The sequence below is a fragment of the Heterodontus francisci genome, chromosome 7 (assembly GCF_036365525.1).
Source record: "Heterodontus francisci isolate sHetFra1 chromosome 7, sHetFra1.hap1, whole genome shotgun sequence".
In the NCBI taxonomy this organism is placed as follows: domain Eukaryota; kingdom Metazoa; phylum Chordata; class Chondrichthyes; order Heterodontiformes; family Heterodontidae; genus Heterodontus; species Heterodontus francisci.
The window spans coordinates 68,039,333-68,060,562 of NC_090377.1; the positions used below are offsets into that span (position 1 = coordinate 68,039,333).

The 21,230-nt window shown below is 41.8% G+C and overlaps 1 protein-coding gene across 10 annotated transcripts in view; it reads left to right on the top strand.

Moving 5' to 3' along the window:
- kalrna (kalirin RhoGEF kinase a) overlaps positions 1-21,230 on the top strand; it is a 980,827-nt gene that overhangs the window by 504,538 nt on the left and 455,059 nt on the right. For all 10 annotated transcript variants that reach the window (XM_068035342.1, XM_068035333.1, XM_068035338.1 and 7 more), the window contains exons 10-11: positions 10,319-10,441; positions 13,678-13,869. In XM_068035342.1, coding sequence (XP_067891443.1) covers positions 10,319-10,441; positions 13,678-13,869 — 315 coding nt within the window. The remainder of the gene's footprint in view (positions 1-10,318; positions 10,442-13,677; positions 13,870-21,230) is intronic.

A 21,230-nucleotide genomic window follows, 5' to 3' on the forward strand; every position in this document is an offset into this window, starting at 1 on the left:
ACTGTTAGTTTCCTTACTGGATGAGAAGGAGATGGCAAAAATGCCTTCAAGAATTCAGACGTTCCAGTTATGATTGATGCGATGTACATACAAGACCATATATGTTCAAAGAAAGATGCAACCTTCTACCGATGCGCTATCAAGAGCAATGGTAGACCATCCAACTCAACAGGATGTGACCTTTGTGGACGAGATAGAGTCATATTCACAATATACTGCACAGCAATGGTCAGCAAGTATACAAAAACTGCAAGAAATCCGTCACTCCCAAAAGCAGGACAAAGAATGTTCTTGTATACGTCAATACTGCATACAGGGTTGGCCTCAAGAACATCCTAGTGATAAGATCATGAAAACTTTCTATGAATTCTAGAAACACTTCACAATAATCCCAGATTTGCTGGTTTATAATGACAGACTAGTCATTCCAAATTCACTCAGATCGGATATCTTGGAACGTTTACATCAGGGCCACATGGCATAACGACATACAGAGCACAGGCCCAGTCATCCGTGTGGTGGCCAGGAATATCCAAAGACATAGAAAACATGGTCCTGAACTGCCAAATATGTGTAATATGTAGACTGGAACAGACAGAACCTCTGATTACACCAAAATTTCCAACTCGATCGTGGGAACTGCTAGGAATGGATTTATTTATGTACAACGGAAAATTCTATATAATCGTGATTGATTATTTGTCACGATGGATTGAAGTGAAAAGGTTGTGCTCAACAACAACAGAATCTGTCATCCGAGGTTTGCAGGAGATCTTTGCGATGACGAAGTCGTGTCAGACAATGGACCACAGTTCGCAAATGAATACTTCACACAATTTGCAAGAAAATGGGTATTTGAACATCTCACGGGTCCACCACGATATCCTCGGTGAGGCCAAGACAAGGGTAAGAACCATAAAGGCGTTGTTGAAGAAGAACAAAGATCTTCGAACCGCACTGATTAACTATCGATCTACTCCATTGTCATGTGGACTATCACCTTCTGAGCTGTTGATGGGGAGAAAGATGAAAACCCAACTTCCCATTTTGCCTTGAAAACTACTTCTAGGGCTAGACATCAAAGACTACTGAAATGTCCAAGGTAGAGAGAAGTACTACAGGAACCAACAAGCTCATAACTACAATAAAAGATTACGTACCAGAATCTTACCTCAGCTAAAGGAAGGTGAGACGATATGGATATGAGACGTAGAATGGGATTGATGTAGTCATATAAAAAGATGAAAATGATCAGAGATCATATCTAGTATGCATGGCAAAGCGTACAATACGACAAAATATGAGAACATTATCCCTATCCCACAGAAGCAACGATCAATCATTTATCTCGATGGGAGGCAGTGGCGTAGTGTGGGAGGCGGTGGCGTAGTAGTAATGTCGCTGGACTAGTAATTAGCCCAGGCTAATTCTCTGGGGACATGGGTTCGAATCCCACCACGGCAGATGGTGAAATTTGAATTCAGTTAATAAATCTAGATTTAAAAAGCTAGCCTAATGATAGCCATGAAACAATTGTTGTAACCACCCATCAGGTTCACTAATGTCCTTTAGGGAAGGAAATCTGCAGTCCTTACCTGGTCTAGCCTACATGTGACTCCAGACCGACAGCAGTGAGGTTGACTCTTAAAGTGCCCTTTGAAATGGCCGAGCAAGCCACTCAGTTCAAAGACAATTAGGGATGGGCAATAAATGCTGGTCTAGCCAGAGACGCCCACATCCCACAAACGAATAAAAAAAATATCAAGAAACTAGAGAAAACAGGATACTGCAAATATTGGTCAAGGCCATCCAAGTCGTCCAAAAAAGATTTTCAAGCAAGACTACCGATAAGAACACGATCAGGGAGAGTCGTGAAACCTCCTGACAGACTAAATATGTGATGGACAGAGACTTTGGGGGGGGTGGGGGGAGATGGAGTAGTATGTAAAATCAAAATTAATGAATGTGTATATATATAATAAAAATAGATAGGGACAAAGACGTGGGGTGATGTAATATAACGGCCTGAAGGGGTTAATGTTTGAGACAATGAGAGTAAACCCCTCCCACTGTAGTGATGATAGGTAATAGTCACTTGGGTATTAGGCTCGGAAGAAGCTCAAAGCAGCACAAGGTGTGCTAGCCAGATAGGCTTGTGGAGTGTGCAACTAGTTATGTGCATATAATAAATTAGTTATTCCTTAGCACTATAAAGTCGACGAGACTCCTGTAGATAACACTCGATCTACGCTTCAACAATACACAACAGTCACATGCGACATTCAGCGGATGTTGTATTGAAAGATCACTATGGCCTTGGAAAGAGGCAGAGAACCAGTGGCATGGGTCCATTCCCAATTCTTCAACCTTGCCTTCGAGCACTCCTTGGCACTAGAAAGCTAGGAGTAAAAGTGAGAAAAATCCTGCCCGGCATCTGCTGTCAAACAAATGCTTTCCCCAATAACCAACGAAACAGTGAATAAATGGAATTATTACATCAAAATATTCTGTTATTCCAAAGAGTTCCTTCATGGAATGTCTGCACCCATCTCCCACAGAAATCTTGCTGAATGGCACCTGGCTTAAAAGCAAAGCAAGTACATTTGCATCACACAAGTGCCAGGCAATGATGATCTCAAACAAGAAAGAATCTAACCACCTCCCCTTGACATTATTGCTGCATCCCCCACTATCCTCGACCAGAAACTGAACTGGAGTAGCCATATAAATACCATGGCTACAAGAGCAGGTCAGAGGCAAGGAATCCTGCGGCGAGTAACTCACCATCTGATCCCCAAAGCCTGTCCACCATCTATAAGGCACAATTCAGGAATGTAATGGAATACTCTCCACTTGCCTGGATGGGTGCAGCTCTAACAACACTCAAGAAGCTCGACACCATCCAGGACAAAGCAGCCCGCTTGATTGGCACCCCATCTACAAACATTCACTCCCTTCACCACCGATGCACAGTGGCAGCAGTGTGTACCATCTACACGATGTACTGCAGCAATTCACCAAGGCTCCTTAGACAGCACCTTCCAAACCCACGACCTCTACCACCTAGAAGGACAGGGCAGCAGATGCATGGGAATGCCACCACCTGCAAGTTCCCCTCCAAGTCACACACCATCCTGACCTGGAACTATATTGCCGTTCCTTCACTGTCACTGGGTCAAAATCCTGGAACTCCGTAACAGCATCGTGGGTGTCCCGTGGTGGTTCAAGAAGGCAGCTCACCACCACCTTCTCAAGGGCAATTAGGAGTGGGCAATAAATGCTGGCCTAGCCAGTGATGCCCACATTCCATGAAAGAATTTAAAAAAGCTTCCTATTATAAAAATTCTGCTTGGCAGATACAATGTTGTCAAATTTTGTTCCTATTGGTGTTACAGTCCCATTGTCTGTACCATCAGTTTCCAGTTAGAAACCCCTAGTTACGCAACAAAAAGCCTCCAAGGCTGTAAAGATGTTACTCCTACGAGATGAGACGAACAGGAAATATCTTTTATCAGTAGCATATGTTATTTTCCAAACGACAGTGTGAAATTATGCTTCTTTTAAAATATACTGTACTATTTTTACAATTTTACAATTTAAATAATTAAAAGCAAGTTATCTGAAAGTGAGTTTAATTGTGCACTAAATTTCAATAATCTAAAAATTAATTTCAGCCCTTTTTTGGCTGTGTGTGTGGGGAGGGGAAGTAAACTTGACGGTGGGTAATTAGACTTTTTATCCTGAAGCTCAGCTGCTAATACTTACAAGGTCTGAAATCCATTTGTTTTGTTTTGTTTCAGTGACCATGTGTGTGGCATAACTCATTGTGGTTTAAAAAGAAAGCTTAAAATAATATCAGCATTAAGAGTGTACAAGGAACTGTAAAATATGTGTGGTTTTTAGTAATTTGGAGATGGAATGCAAAATGTAACTTTCAGATAGGACAAAAATGTCAGAAAACCATAGTTGTCATCTGGTACATTTCACCGATGGAATTTAAGTTGTGAATCATCTGCTGATCTGGAGGCAGAAATTGTGTGTGTCTGTGTCTGTATGTATGATTAATTCTGGGATGCAGGCTGAGTGTTGAGATATATGCCAAAAGAAAACATTTTCCTTCTTTTCTAAACAGAAAGGAAATCATGTGAAGTACTTATTCTTCCAGGTGATGTGTGCAGGCTTCCTTGGAGGCATGCAAGTTGAGGTAAAGCTGATTTAAGGGCTGCTGGTGGCTGAAACAGCCTTCAACTCAGATGAGGCGCCGAATTATTTGGCTCTATGCAAATAGTTTTTGTAATAAACATATTTAATAAACATTTTGTGGTTTACCACCCTGAAGTAAACCAACATAATAAACATATGCAAAATACGAATTGGATTTTCAGAGGGAGCTACTTGTTCAGAATGCTTGGTGTTCTTTTGTTGCTTCTCTACCTCAGCACAGTTGAGATCTATAATTTAGTACAGGCGAGGAGGAAATGGTGGGTGTGTATCTAACACACAGCTCTCTACAAAGCAGCACATTGTGGGCCCAATCTGTTGCATCATCAAACTGCAGTATTTATGTTGGTTTTCAAAGAAACATTGCCCCCATTTTGAAAATGTCTTTGCTGAGCTCTTTCAGAGGTGGTGCTGTTACATTGGTGGAAGTAGATACTCTTTGTAATGGAAAGGATACAGGGTCAGAAGCTTAGCTTGGAGTCAAATGGGATTCCTAGGTTACGAACAGATGGCTTAACCTGAGACTTTTTATTTCCAAAATATACTTAATTCGTTAAAAAACTGTAAAAAATACATTACAAAACAGTTCAAAACAGCACCAAGTCAACAATACAAAGAGTGCAAAGGAGATCAGTTTCCTTCAATACAGGAGTGAGTTGCTTCACAACCCTTCCATTTCATTTTACCTGCCATGTACTTTTTGCAGCAAAGAAATATTTTCTGGATACAGCCCGAGGGGTTTTCCATGGATCCAGCCCCTCAATTCACCTTGGTTGGGGGTACCTTACACAGTGGTCTTTCCCCATTGAACCTTTGCCGCGGCTGCCCCAAGCTTTAGTGCGTCCCTCAGCACGTAGTCCTGGACCTTGGAATGTGCCAGTCTGCAACATTCGGTCGTGGACAACTCTTTGCGCTGGAAGACCAGCAAGTTTCGGGCAGACCAAAGGGCGTCTTTCACCGAATTGATAGTCCTCCAGCAGCAGTTGATGTTTATCTCAGTGTGCGTCCCTGGGAACAGCCCGTAGAGCATGGACTCTTGTGTTACAGAGCTGCTTAGATAGTGGCTGAGAAGGGTATTGGAATCAGAGGAAAGGATACAGGGTTTGTGGAAGGGGCTAAAAATGATGTTTTCGGTCTTCCAATAATTAACTGAAGTAAATTGGAGCTCATCCAGGAGCAGATGTTAGACAAGCGGTCTGACAACACAGAGGAAGTTAAGAGGTTGAGAGAGGTGATGGAAAGGCAGCGTACATGTCAGACCTGACATCATGTCTTTGAATTATGTCATGAGGGACAGCATGTAGATGAGGCAGAGAAAGGAGCTAAGAATAGATCCCTGGCGGACTTCAGAGGTAACACTATGTGGATGGCAAGAGAAGCCATTGCTGGAGATGCTCGGGGCTATGATTGGATAGGTACGAATGAAACTGAGTGAGGGCAGTCCTTCTGCGTTCGACAGCGAATGAGAGGTTTTTGGGGAATATTATGTGGTTGACCATGTTAAAGAGGTCAAGAAAAATGAGGAGAGGTAGTGAACATGGGACTTTATGACTTTGATTAGGTTCATTTCAGTGCTGTGGCAGGGATGGAAACCTGATTGGAGAGATTCAAAAATAGATTTGTCGGGTTGGATTTTAAAGCCTCCCTGCCATCGGCAATGGTGGTGGGGGGGGCAATGAAGATCGGTGCAGCGTACACCCACCACCAACCCAATGGTCGCAGCCCCGTGCCGATCTCGGCAACGGCAGCAAGGCTTCGTGGTGGCCGCCCCACCACTCGTCGATGGGACCCCTATTTCAATATGTAAACTAATTTACATACTTGATTTAATGAGGGTCCCATCGCCTCCTTAATTTGGGCGGCCGACAATGCTGCGCCTTCGAATCCCCATTCGGGGAAACGTGGTGTGACGCCTGTGGGGAAGGGGGAGGAGTATTTGTTTCTCTGTGCAGGAGTGGGGGAGCGAGGTAACAACGATGCAGATTGGTCGTGGGGGGGTGATGGGAAGGGGTAAAGGGCAAAGTTGCTGAACTTTGTGGGGGGGTGGGGGGAGTTCAAATTCTCGTTATTCAAATTCTGGGGGGGAAAAGGGCACGAATGTCTGAAAATGCCATTAAGGTGTGGGAAAATGCATTTAAAGGTAATTTAATTCTCTTTTGTGGTAATTGAACTGACCTGGCCCTTTAATTTTTAAATCTTCATTGAGGGCTGTAAGCCCTTAAAAAATGGTGCCAGCGCCTGCGCATTGGTGCCGGATGCCGTTGCCGGCAACGGCTCGCCCGCCCTCTCCATGTCATCGTGAATGGGGGGGGGGGTGGGGGGGGATGGGTGCCGCGGCCATGCAAATGAGCCACCGCGTTTGAAATCACGGTGGCTCCGTGACGCGGTGCCCGTGCGGGCGGGCCGCATTTTAAGAGTCCGCCGCCTACTTTGACGGCGGACTCTTAAAGTGCAGCTCATAATAAAGATAGGCATAGACTTAATGGGTGACAACATGTTCAAGGACTTTGAAGAGAAAAGGGAGGTTCAAGATGAGGCAGTATTTAATAAGGTCAGAGGAATCAAAGGTAGACTTTTTGAGGAAGAGGTGATGATGGTAATTTTGTAAAGGAGGAGGGCAATATCTTAGAAGAGGTAACCATTTACAATGTTGATGTGCTTGAGGGCCAGGAAGGGACCTTAGATGTCAGCAGTTTAGTGGGAATAGGGTCAAGGGAGCAGGAGGTGGGTCTCATGAACAAGGTGAGCTCAGATAGGAAATGAGAGGAGATAGGAGAGAAACTAGAGAAAGTGATGCATTTAGGGCTAGGTCTGGGGAACTCCCATGAGATCATAATCTCATGCCTTCACACTTGAGGATCGCAATCTTACGCTGATATTAAAGAGGCCCTGGGTGTAATTTCCAAGGCCCTGTGCCATCGGCCATGTCTCACACACAGTAAACAACTTATCAGAGACAGGGGTGCAGGACCTGGATTAATTTTAGCAATGTCTGAACTCACTGCCAACTGACACTACTTGTGGTACAAAGATAATAGCAACACTGCAGATCCTCTGACTGAAAGTGGTAAATATAAAATTAAAAGCATACTTGTGAACATTTTAGATCTTTATGCTTGCGATTATGTTAATTTCTTTCATATTCTCCATATGAATTTTTTTTCTGATGGGGGTCTTTTGGTAATAGTGCTATGGCAGTTGCACCGAATTCCTGTCAGTGATATTTTTAGGCAGCCATTAACCAGTTTATTGAATTCTATCTTGAAACAGTGCTCACAGGAATTTGGTGTTAAGTGGTTGCAGCAAAATATCACCCATTGGAACATTTCCTTTAGTAGTCCATAAACAGCCACTGAGTGGCACTATAGTCAATGGATTTCATTTCATATTATTTTCTAAACTGCATATTGATTGCTTTCTGAACATTTACCCAATTTTCTCTCTCCCCATCTTCCTGAGGCAATGGACATAGGCAAACTATTTTGTGCTTGGTTCATGCATCATTCATTGACTGCATACATGCATCTTCCAGAAGGAGTAAGTGATTAGCAATCAGAAGTGGTGGACTCACTGGCTGATTTGTCCCCTACCCCTGCATTCTGCCCTCCCTGCTCCCAGCTGGAACAGTGAGGCTAATTTCTGTGTCCTTTCTGCCTCTCTGGTTGAAATGAACAAACTCAGCACATACTACAGATTGGGTCTGGAACTGTTTTAATCACTAAAGTAGCACCCACTAAGCCTTTAGGGTAAGCCAATTTCTTTATTCTTAATGAAGCCTATCTATTTTAAGTGACTAAATTCTACTGATCATTCAATTTATTACCATCTGATTTTAGTCTAATAATTAAAAAATTCAAATAGTAATTCTATTATTGAAGTCAAGAAGTTGGCAGGTAACAGACTGAATTCAGAGAGGATTAGGAAGGGCATGTAAGGATATTGAAATATCCAATCATGAAACAAGACTTTCCAGTTGATTGTGCAATGGGTCTCAGAGCTCAAGTGTGATGTTCTTAAAATTTCACTAAACAGTTAAAAGAAATTAAAAGAAAATCTACATCTATAACATCGGGATTAATTGTTTGGATATTCAGTTATGTAAGGGATTAACTAATAGACTCCATGTTCTTATGCTTTAATAACAAAGTTAATTTAGATAACCTGTACATATCAAAGTAGAACACTGGTATATTAAAGTAGAAAGTAAAGTAACCTAACCATTAAAAATCTGGGATGACACCCCATTGCAGTATTGAGGGAACGCTGCATTATCAGCCAACTATGGATGAGTCATTAAACCAAGGTCTTTTCTGCCTGTTCTGGTGCTTCAAGTGGCTGTTAAAGGCCTCATGGCACTATTTGAAGAAAAGAAGGGCGTGACTATTTATGTTAAGTCTCCATTCACATTGCATTGTTCCAAGATTTCCTGGAGTTTTCCCACTGAGTTTAACACAGCCTGCACCTATAGTGGGTGCAGGTCCAGCATTGGTATTTTAATGAGATGAGCACACCTTTTCATTTCTGGTGTATCCACTTGTTGAATGCTTATCAAAAGCTCGTGCTCTGACCTGCCCCTGAACCTCTTCAAACTGGAGGGAACTGAGGGCATCACCGCCACCCACACAGCCCCCCCCCCGGCCCCACCCACCATTGAAGGAAGTCTACTCTGTGCTATCTGCATTGTGATAATGTTGCAACTTGGCATGTGGCACTTTCCTAGTAATCTATATGGTAGTACAAGTCTGGAGGGCAGAAAACTCCTTGTTCCAATGGACTGCTTATGATTATTGTCCCTCTGTATTTTCTTCCTTGTCAACCACCATTACTAAAAATCTGTTGGAATACTCAAGTTAAAGTGTTTTTCTCTGTTTTTGTCTATTCTTTTTACTAGCCCTAGGGATATCACTTGTATGTTATTAAATTCTGAACTTTTTCCTTTCTCCAAGATGGCTAAAAAACATTGTAATCTAAGATATAGCTTGGTATTGGCGTTTCTGTCTGATAAGGGGTTAAAAAAACAACTTCACTCACAGATATCATGTCCTGATGCAACATAATAGAGTGCTGTAACTATTGTTCAGTTGATCTTCTAACAGTTACTTGAAGAAGAAACCAAACCACTTAATTCAAACATGCTGTTTGATGCACTCAGATAAGTGTCTGTGATTGACAGCCATTAGAATTGAACGGACTTATTTAATTTCATGAAGCTGCAGTTACTGTTTTGGAGGGCTTTATCAATCTTCCTCTTTTCAAATTGATGAGTTTAATTTTAAAACTTTGATGGGAAGTTATCCAACTGGTACCTTTGAAGAGACTATGTTAAAACAGACAACATTTGTAGTAAGTGAGGAAAAGATTAATGAAACAACTGTGTAAGAAGTAATTAAGGTGATAATGATAGCACTATAGTTGCAAACAATGTATTATTTTCTACTGTATGAGCAGTTAGTGATGTATAAAACTATGATATATATATATATATGTTTCAGCTATTATTTGTTCATTTACTTTTTAAATTAATTTGTTTGACATGTAAAGCCTAAAATAAGGTCATGTGCCAATGTCACTCTGCTGCCTCTCGACAACAAGGAGGTTCCCAAAGAAGTATGGGTTAGAACTAGTATCTGAAGTCAAAAAAGGGACCTTTATCATTTTGCCTTGATCTTGCTATAATATTTTGCCGAGATACCAGGGCAATTGGAAACACTGTCAATGATTTAAATAATAAAGGCTCACGTATGAGATTTGGCTGAAACACAAGTAAAGTAGTTAAAGGAATCTAAAAATATAGCAACAATCTCCAGATACTTTTCTTCCTTTTGCATAGTGAACAGTATCGTAGCTACTTGGTCATCAAACCTGACAATTCATTTCTCAAGAGATTCAATTAGTTGGTGCTTCATACAAATCGTTATTCTAAATCATAAATTTTCCCCAATTACAGTTTTCTCAGTGAATTAAAACATCTCCTAATCAAGCAACATTAATATGTAAAAAAGATTGCACCATTTCTGTTTTTGCCATTATGTATTTCAATGATTTACTTCTGCTGGTTTCCCTGCTGGTGTATCTTATCATATTTTTCAAATTACAGGTTTTAGACTGGATAGAAAACCATGGGGAAGCATTTCTAAGTAAACACACTGGGGTTGGAAAGTCACTTCATAGAGCCCGTGCTCTCCAGAAGAGGCACGACGATTTTGAAGAAGTAGCTCAGGTAGGAACCATATTTCATCTCTTATCTACTTTGACAGGTCTTAACTTACATTAGCAGTACTTTACATTTTGTATCTTATTATGGTTTTATGAAAGGGAAATCATGTTTGACAAATTTGTTAGAGTTCTGTGAGGATATAACAAGCAGAGTGGATAAAGGGGAACCGGTAGATGTTGTGTATTTGGATTTTCAGAAAGCGTTCGATAAGGTGCCACATAAAAGGTTATTGCGCAAAATAAGAGCTCAGGGTATTGGGGGTGATGTGTTGACATGGATTGAAGATTGGCTAACACACAGAAGGCAGAGAGTCGGGATTAATGGGTCTTTTTCAGGTTGGAAAGCCGTAACTAGTGGGGTGCCACAAGGATCGGTCTTAGGGCCTCAACTATTTACTATCTATATCAATGACTTGGAGGAAGCGACAGAGTGTAGTGTATCCAAATTTGCTGATGATACAAAAATAGGTGGGAAGGCATGTTGTGATGAAGACACAAAGAATCTGCAAAGGGGTATAAATAGGTTAAGTGAGTGGGCAAAAACTTGGCAGATGGAGTTCAATGTGGGAAAGTGTGAGGTCATCCACTTTGGTAGGAAGAATAAAAAGGCAGATTATTATTTAGATGGAGAAAGACTACAAAATACTGCAGTACAGAGGGATCTAGGTGTTCTTGTACAGGAAACACAAAAAGTTAACATGCAGGTGCAGCAAGTAATTAGGAAGGCAAATGGAATTTTGGCCTTTATTGCTAGGGGGTTGGAGTTTAAAAATAGGGAAGTCTTGTTACAACTGTACAGGGTGTTGGTGAGGCCACACCTGGAGTACTGTGTACATTTTGGTCCCCGTATTTAAGGAAGGATATACTAGCATTGGAGGCAGTTCAGAAAAAGTTCACTAGGCTGATTCCTGGGATGAAGGTGTTGTCTTATCAAGAACGACTAAACAGGTTAGGCCTTTATTCATTGGAGCTTAGAAGAATGAGAGGTGATCTGATTGAAACATGTAAGATTTTAAGGGGGCTTGACAGGGTAGATGTTGAGAATATGTTTCCACTGGTGGGGGAATCTCAAACTAAGGGACATAGTTGCAAAATAAGGGGACACACATTTAAAACTGAGATGCGAAGGCATTTCTTCTCTCAGAGGGTGGTAAATCTCTGGAATTCTCCACCACAGACAGTTGTGGAGGCTAAGTCACTAAACTTATTTAAGAAGGAGGTAGATAGATTTTTGAAATCTCGGGGACTTGAGGGGTATGCGGAGCAGGCCCGAAAGAGGAGTTGAGGCCTGGGACAGATCAGCCATGACCTTATTGAATGACGGGGCAGGCTTGAGGGGCTGAATGGCCTACTCCTGCTCCTATTTCTTATGTTCTTATTACTGATTAAAGGCCCTAATTCTCCGTTTAAAATAATGCAATACTTTGTGAAGGAGATGAATAGTAAAATAAAGTGATTGCATAACAGACAGTGCCAAGACTATCCTCAAGGGCTGAATTTTCAACACAGGGTCAGGAAACCGACACCCAGATGATTTCCGGGTCCCAACCTTGCACCTCATCTGCATTGCTAATGCGACGTGACCTTTACATGTTAATGCCTAGTTAGGCAGAATGTGAGCTCAGTGCCCAATTAGTGGCGCCAAGCATCTGCAGGAAGCAGGAGCTGCCTGCAGAGCGTGAGCAGCAAAAGCAGGCAGTAACCATGATGGGGCCTGCTGCTGCCTTGCTGAAGAGAGCAGGCAGATCCTTGGAAGGACAGCAGAATAAAGAGGTGAGGCAGTGCTTCCAAAATAAAAATAAAATACTCTGTGCTTGGCCCGGCGCAAGATCCCTGTGGGCCCAAAACATTTCATCTTCCAATAATGCAGTTTGCCCTCTGCCTGCTGTTAGCCCGCCAGTTGTGCACTTTCATACAGCACACTGGTCCAGCTCGCCGGAATCCTAATTGAAAATTATAGTGCAGAACCCCCCTATTCACATAACGAGCTCCTCCATGAGCTTAATGGGCCCTTAATTGGAGGTGAGTGGGTTCCCCATTCCCTCCCCACCCTGCTCACATCTCCCACGATGATAACATCTCTGTACCTTTGTGAACCCTGAACCAGTTCCTGGTCCCAGAAACAAGCTGAGCTAGACTGCCCTGGCAGACATTGTTATTGCACTCTGGCAAGGAGGGACAGAAACAAGCATCTTATAAAGTCTCCCAAACACACAAAGTTAAGAGAAATTCATGAGAACTTGCTGATATGTTTACAAAATTTGTATAACAATTGTTTTGAAATTAGCCATAATTATAATAGTCTTGTAGTACGTCCTTTGGGCTATATAAGAATTGCCCAGAATAGAAAATATGAAGCTAACCCGGAATCTTTATGTAACTATTGGCACACGTGTGTTGGAGCATGCTAAAGTCCTCTGAGCTTTCCTAGTTAAGGTTAGATTTTATCCTAAATTGTTTTTTTAAAATATCAACACTGGTAAATTAAATCATATAGCCTATGTGTGCTCGCTGAGGGATCATTGCATTTAAAGCTTTAGGATGAGATTTTCTGTGACCCATAGCTTGGTGACATCTGACACACATCAGGTAACTTATCAGAAACAGGCAGCAGACCTGCAAATTTGCAATAAGTTGTTCATTACATGTGAGGAGGTGCCCGTGACTCAGGATCTGAAAGAAATTCAACCTTAGGTGTCTGGCAAAATGTAAAAAATCAAAGAAAACACTAATTTACCAAAAGTGCTCTTGGACATTAATTTATGCTTGTATATTTGTATGAGATTGATTTATTTTCCTCTTTATATGGAAACTAGTCCTGACTGAGTCACATTATCTGATAGATCCAGAACTTGGTGCACTTGTTTGGCCAAATATTTCTGTGTTAAAGCCAGATTGCTGTGGAAATGTGCTGGGAGAATCAAATCACATGAATGGTAGCTTTTGGAGATTCCAGGGATTTCATTGTTAAGCATACACTTTCATATTAATGTACATGATGTTCTGGTGTTGCAGGAATGTTACATTTCAGAAGATTAAATACTGTGTGGCATGTACTGTTGAATGTTTAATCTGTGCTGACCATTCTGCCATATTTTTTTCTCTTTTTCTAAAGGGAATGATTAATAGGATTTGTTTTAGGCTTAATAGATCATCTGTGACGTATTGTGGAGAGAGTAAACAGCCACAACAGCTTCCAGAATCACAAATCAATTTAATTTTCTTCTCGCTTTTAACAAGAATACATACACCAATGCTGATAAGCTACTGGAGGCAGCAGAGCAGCTGGCTCAGACTGGAGAATGTGATCCTGAGGAGATCTACAAAGCTGCACGGCACCTAGAAGTACGGATTCAGGATTTTGTACGAAGAGTGGAGCATAGAAAACTTCTACTGGATATGTCAGTGTCATTTCACACCCACACGAAAGAGGTAGGATAGGATGTTTCATGGTTTTGTGCTGGCACAATGTTGACATTCAATTTAGTGCTCCAATTACTGTAGAAAACGTTATAGGGTACATTTTATAACATTCTGCTCCTGGCGTGAGCCTCGCTGAAGCCCAGAATAATTTGTAAAGATGGGTCTGCAGGCCCATATGTGGGGGGATTTCAGTGACAGAACTTTTAGGCTGTCAAAGAAGGTGTTACAAGCCCAGCAAAGCATCATTAGAAGCATCAAGCAGAGAGCAGGCTATACTAGACCTGGTGTTGTGCAACAAGATAGGATTAATTCATGACCTCGTAGTTAAGGCGTCCCTAGGTCGCAGCGATCATAATATCATTGAACTTTACATTCAGTTTGCAGGAGAGAAGAGTTGGTCCAAGACTAGTATTTTAAACTTAAATAAGGCAATTCTGAGGGCATGAAACCAGAGCTAACTAAAGTGAACTGGCAAATTTGGTTAAGGATAGGTCAATAGAGAAGCAGTGGCAGACATTTAAGGGGATATTTCAGAATACATAGAATAGATACATTTCAATGAGAAAGAAAAATTCCAAGGGTGGGACCCGCCATCCGTGGTTAACTAAAACAGTTAAAGATAGTAACAAACTTAAAGAAAATCATATAATTGCGCAAAGATGGGAGGCAGGTCAGAAGATTGGACAGAATATAAAAAACAGCAAAGAATGACTAAAAGATTGATAAGGAAGGTAAAATTGGAGAGAAAACTAGCTAGAAATATAAAGACAGATCGTAAGAGTTTCTATAGATATTTTTAAAAGAAAAGAGTTAACAAAGTGAGCGTTGGTCCTATAGAAAGTGAGTCTGGGGAATGAATAATGGATAATAAGGAGATGGCAGATGAATTGAACAGGTATTTTGCATCGGTCTTCACTATAGAGGATACAAGTAACATCCCAAAATTAGCTGTAAGTCAGGAAATGGAAGGGAGGAACTCAAGAAAATTACAATCACCAGGGAAGTGGTACTGAACAAATTGTTGGAGCTGCGGGCTGACAAGTCCTTGGATTCTGATGGACTTCATCCTAGGGTGTTAAAAGAAGTGGCTAGTGAGATAGTTGATGCGTTAGTTTTAATTTTCCAATATTCCCTAGGTTCGGGGAACGTTCCATTAGATTGGAAAATAGCGAATGTAACTCCTTTATTCAAAAAGGGAGGGAGACAGAAAGCAGGAAACTAGAGGCCAGTTAGCTTAACATCTGTGTTAGGGAAAATGGTAGAAGCTATTATTAATGATGTTATAGGAGGGTATTTAGAAAAATGCAAGGTAATCAGGCAGAATCAACATGGTTTTGTGAAAGGAAAATCATGTTTAACCAATTTATTGGAGTTCTTTGAGGGAGTTACATGTGCTGTGGATAAAGGGGATAAAGGTGGATGTATTGTACCATGTGACCTGTGGCCTATGGACAGGTGCAGCCGGCACATTGTGCTCAGTCTTAAAAGCACACTGTTTTCAAACAGAGTTTTAAAGGCACACACTGTTTTTAATCCGAGTAGAAAAAAAGAAACAGGTCCGTGACACTGACTAAAGTGATGGAGGGTAAGATGAAGCCAAAAAAGGGTGCAAATGACAGATGTCAGGTGGATAATACAATTGAGAACCAGACTAAATATAGAAGGTTCAGAGGGGAAGTGAAAAAGCAAATAAGAGAAGCAACCAGACAGTATGAGATGAAATTAGCAGCTAAGATAAAAGGGAATCTAATAGTCTTCTATCAGCAAATAAATAGCAAAAGGGTGGCAAAAGGAGGAGTGGGGCCAATTAGGGACCTAAAGAGGATTTACACATGCAGTCAGGGGTCATGGCTGAGGTACTAAAAGAGTACTTTGTATCTATCTTTTGCTAAGTAAGAAGATGCTGCCCCAGTCATGGTGAAAGTGGAGTTAGTTGAGATACTGGATGGGATAAATATTGATAAAGAAGAGGAACTAGATAGGTTAGCTGTACTTAAAGTTGATATGTCACCAGGACCAGATGAGATTCATCCAAGAATACTGAGAGAAGCAAGGGTGTAAATTTGAGAGGCACTGGCCATAATCTTCCAAACCTCCTAAGATACAGGGGTGGTGCCAGAGAGATGGAGAATTGCAAATGTTACCCCCTTGTTCAAAAAAGGTTGTAAGGACAAGCCCAACATCTACAGGCAAGTTAGTTTAACCTCAGTGTTGGGAAAGCTTTTAGAAATGATAATTCAGCACTAAATTAGCAGTCATTTAGACAAATGTAGCTTAATTAAGGAAAGCCAGCACGGATTTGTTGAGGCAAATCATGTTTAACCAACTTGATTGAGTTTTTTTGATGAGGTAACAGAGAAGGTTGATGAGGATAATGCAGTTGATGTGGTATATATGGACTTCCAAAAGGCATTTGATAAAATGCCACATGACAGGCTTGTCAGCAAATTCAGAGCCATGGAATAAAAGGGACCAGAGCAGCATGGATAGAAAATTGGCTGAGTGACAGGAAACGGAGGATATTGGTGCATGGTTGTTTTTCAGACTGGAGGTTCCACATGGGTTGGTGCTAGGACCCCTGCTTTTCTTGATATATATTAATGACCTAGACCTGGGCGCACCGGGCACAATTTTAAAATTTGCAGATGACACAAAACTTGGAAGTATTGTGAACTGTGAAGAGGACAGCAATGAACTTCAAGAGGACATAGACACACTGGTGGAATGGGCAGACAAATGGTAGATTAAATTTAATGCAGAAAAATGTGAAGTGATTCATCTTGGTAGGAAGAATGAGGAGAGGCAATATAAATTAAAGGGCACAGTTCTAAAGGGAGTCCAGGTGCAGAGGGACCTGGGAGTTTTTGTACACAAATGATTGAAGGTTGCAGGGCAGGTTGAGAATGTGGTTAATAAAGCATACAGGATCCTGGATTTTATAAATAGGGGCATAAAGTACAAGAACAGGGAAGTTATGATAAACCAGTATAAAACACTGGTTCGGCCTCAACTGAAGTATTGTGTCCATTTCTGGGCACCACACTTTAGGAAGGATGTTAAGGCATTAGAGAGGGTGCAGAAAAAATTCACAAGAATGGTTCCAGGGATGAGGAACTTCAGTTACATGGATAGGTTGGAGAATCTGGGCCTGTCCACCTTGGAGAAGAGAAGATTAAAAGGAGATTTGATAGAGGTGTTCTGGACAAAGTAGATAGGGAGAAGCTGTTCCCATTAGCCAAAGGATCCAAAACCAGAGGACACCGATTTAAGGTGATTGGCAAAAGAACCAAAGGCGACATGAGGAAGAACTTTTTACGCAGTGAGTGGTTAGCATCTGGAATGCACTGCCTTTTGGAGACAGATTCAATCGAGGCATTCAAAACAGAATTGGGTAATTATCTGAAGAGAAAATATTTGCCGGGCCACAGGGAAAAGGCCGGGGAGCGGGACTAGGTGAGTTGCTCTTGCAGAGAGCTGGCACAGACGTGACGGGCTGTAGCCATTCAATGATTCTATGAATAGATTATTGCTGTTGAACTTGATAGAAAACTTTGTTTTGCAATTAAAATTCTTATTTTGTTTTTTGATTCCTGCAGTATTGTTTACATTTTCTTTCCTTTTACCAATACTTTCCCACCGCTTGTTGCTGAAATATTAATTTTGCCATATAAACCTGGTGAGGATCAGAATTCCTTTGGGGGTTCCAATAGTACTGCATAGCTTAAAAGGAGGAACGTGATTTCTTGGAGGGAAAAGCCATGCTGAAAACCATACCGTTGATAATAGATAAGACTGAACCTTTCAAAATGTGAAACATTTGAGAACTGCAGAAAATATGCAAAGGCAGCAGGGCAGTAGTTCATCCTATATCTTTCTTAGCCATATAGTGAATATAAAACATTTCCAAGAGAAGAAACTGTAGAGTGTAAGACATTGAAGAGCTGCATTGTGTCGAGCTAAGTTTGGAGACGTGAAGAGAGGAATACCATTAGGACCAGAGGAGTCATCGGAATTGCTGGGGCAAAATTTGATATCAGAGTTAATGGTTGAATAGATGGAGCTATGCAGGGTTCACCAGTGTAAGAGTGCATACGCTACTGGCTGCTGAGAAGCCTAATGTGCCAATGGTTGTTTCATCTCAGCTAAAGGATAATCCTAAAGGAGAAGTCATTCTACAGGAAACTGGAACAGTGAGGGTTCGAGGCCAGTATGCCATAGTGCAAGGCAATATTGGGGAGACCTAAGTGGGGCAAAACATGTAGCATAAAAAGACATACAAAGATTCCAACTTCCATTTACAACAAAACACCTGACATTTTTTTAATATATACTGATTTTTGTGATACCTAGGTACTTTAGCTTATGGATGTTTGCATCACATTACTGCCTTTTATGTGGGGGCTGGTTAGCTCAGTTGGCTAGTTGTCTAGCTGTGGTAGTTCATGGAGGCCTGTCTCCTTGCCTTGCCCCAAGCTTGAGGAGTGGTGTTCCTCATGCAATACATTAACAACACTATCTCTAATGGAGAGAGATGCCTATGGCTGTTTGGGACTATGGCTAGAACAACAACAACTGCCCTTTGCATTGGTTCTAATATGATTGTATCAAAAAAGTCTCATCAAGGGCTCAAATTAGTAATAGCAGCTTGGAAGTGAGCTGTACAGATTAGATATTTCAACACACCATTAACATATTGTTCGCCTTTGCTCCGTGACCTTTTGGTCAGCTATGTGGCCTGGTCCAATCTGCACCTTCTCCTTTGTTATCTCTTGCCCCACCCCCACCTCACTTGCTTATAATCTGTGACTTTTCTAATATTTGTCAGTTCCGAAGAAGGGTCACTGACCCGAAACGTTAACTCTGCTTCTCTTTCCACAGATGCTGCCAGACCTGCTGAGTGATTCCAGCATTTCTTGTTTTTGTTTTAGATATTTGATCCCCTTCTGTGCTGCATTGTCAGATATCAGCCACTTTTGCAGTAGGATTAATACCATTAGCCTCAGCATCCTTAGATTAGGGAGTGGAAAATCATCCAGAATCCCTGCTCCTGATCACTCTCCATTGGCTGCTGCTAGGAATTGTATGTGTATGGACATTGGATGAAGACAGATTTGGGCTTTGCCAGATGTCATTGTCATCAAATACCTAGCTAATGCCCACTATCTAGACTGCTAAACGAAGAATGACCCCCACTCAGATAAGATTATAAGGTACCCAATACCCATCGAACCCGACGCCAGCAGCAGTCAAAATCTTCAGGAGAGGAAGATGAGACAAAATTGGCAAAAAAAAGTTGACACTTGAGTCCCATTATTTACTGACAGTATAAGCTAGTTGTCTATGTTTTGCTCCAGTCACTCAGTAGAACGCTTGTCGAGGATGGAATGGGGGGAATGTCATTAAACTGCAGCTCGGGCTTCATGTGACCCCCTAAAGGCTGATAATCCGGCCCCTGAAGCCCAGGCAACTCAGTCTTATTTGTGTTTATATTTCTTAATCATTGGTTTGTCATAGCATCATAGAATGATAAAGCACGGAAGGAGGCCATTCAGCCCATCATGCCTGTGCTGGCTTTTTGCCAGAGTTATCCAACTAGTCCCACTCCCATGTTCTTTCCCCATAGCCCAGCACCTTTTTCCTAATCAAGGATTTATTCAATTCTCCTTTGAAAGTTGTTGTTGAATCTGCTTCCACCAGCCTTTCAGGCAGTGCATTCCAGTTCATAACAGTTCATTACATAAAAAGTGTTTCCCTCATGTCACCTCTGGGGTTCTTCTGCAAATCACCTTAAATCTGTGTCCTTTGGTGACTGATGCTTCTGCCATTGGAAACAGGTTCCCCTTATTTATTCTATCAAAATCCTTGAAGACTCTGAACACCTCTATCAAATTTCCCCTTAATCTTCTCTGCTGTAAGGAGAACAACACTCGTTTCTCTAGTTTTCCTGCATAACTGAAGTCTTTCATCCCTGGTATCATTCTAGTAAATTATCCTGTTTGTATTTTGTGGTGTGGTGGTTTGAAAAGGGCTGTTGCCTCATTGGTGGGTAAATTCTAAATCAAAACTCCTGGACCTGTTTGTATCTGCAATGTGAGATATATGTAGAGTAATGAGAACATCAATTTAAATCTCAGCAAGGTTCATGGTGTACATCTAACTCTAGACAAGTAACTTGGACACCCTGGGTGGAAATTCCAAAGTGCCATTTTGCTGCTGAAAGTGTGACAAGATGGAAGTCATACCTGCTGCTTTGACCTTGCCAAGAACCTGTCCCAAATACTGCAGCTGTACAAAGGTTCCCACCTGTCACAGCATTGTGGGATGTTGAATGGCTGTTTTTCACTCCATGGGTGAGGGCCATATGTCAGTCAGGCTGAAGAACAAGACTGCTTCAAAATTCTTCTGCGCAGTTCTTTTACAATCACAGACCCAGGAAAATTTCCCAATAAACCGATGCTGGCAGCACGGTGTAATACCATTGTGACGTGTTTACAGAGGCCATCTCCAATATAATTTTTATTTATTTAGAGATACAGCACTGAAACAGGCCCTTCGGCCCACCGAGTCTGTGCTGACCAAGAACCACCCATTTATACTAACCCTACAGTAATCCCATATTCCCTACCACCTACCTACACTAGGGGCAATTTACAATGGCCAATTTACCTATCACCTGCAAATCTTTGGCGGTGGGAGGAAACCGGAGCACCCGGCGAAAACCCACGCGATCACAGGGAGAACTTGCAAACTCCGCACAGGCAGTACCCAGAATAGAACCCGGGTCCCTGGAGCTGTGAGGCTGCGGTGTTAACCACTGTGCCACCCATTCTCCGACATTGCAAGGTAGCAAGGGTGGTTGGAATCTGGAATGCATTGCCTGAAGAGGTGGTAGAGGCAGGGACCTTCACAACATTTAAGAAGTATCCAGATGAGCACTTGAAACACCATAGCATACAAGGCTACGGGCCAAGTGCTGGAAAATGGGATTAGAATTGTTAGCTGCTTGATGGCTAGCACAGACATGATGGGCCAAAGGGCCTGTTTCTGTGCTGTAGATCTGTATGATTCTATGACTCTAAAATGTTGCTTGACTGGGAGCCCCTGTAGGACAGTGAGCACAGGGGTGATAGGGGAATGGGACTTGGGTACGAGTTAAGATACAGGCAGCAGAGTTTTGGAGGGTAGAATGTGGGAGACCAGCCAGGAGTGCATTGGAATAGTCAAGTCTAGAGGTAACGAAAGCATGAATGAGGGTTTTAGCAGCAGATAAGCTGACATGTGCGAAATCGGGCAACGTTATGGAGGTAGAAATAAGTGGTCGGAAGCTCATCTCAGGGTCAAGTATGGCACTGAGGTTGCGAACAGACTGG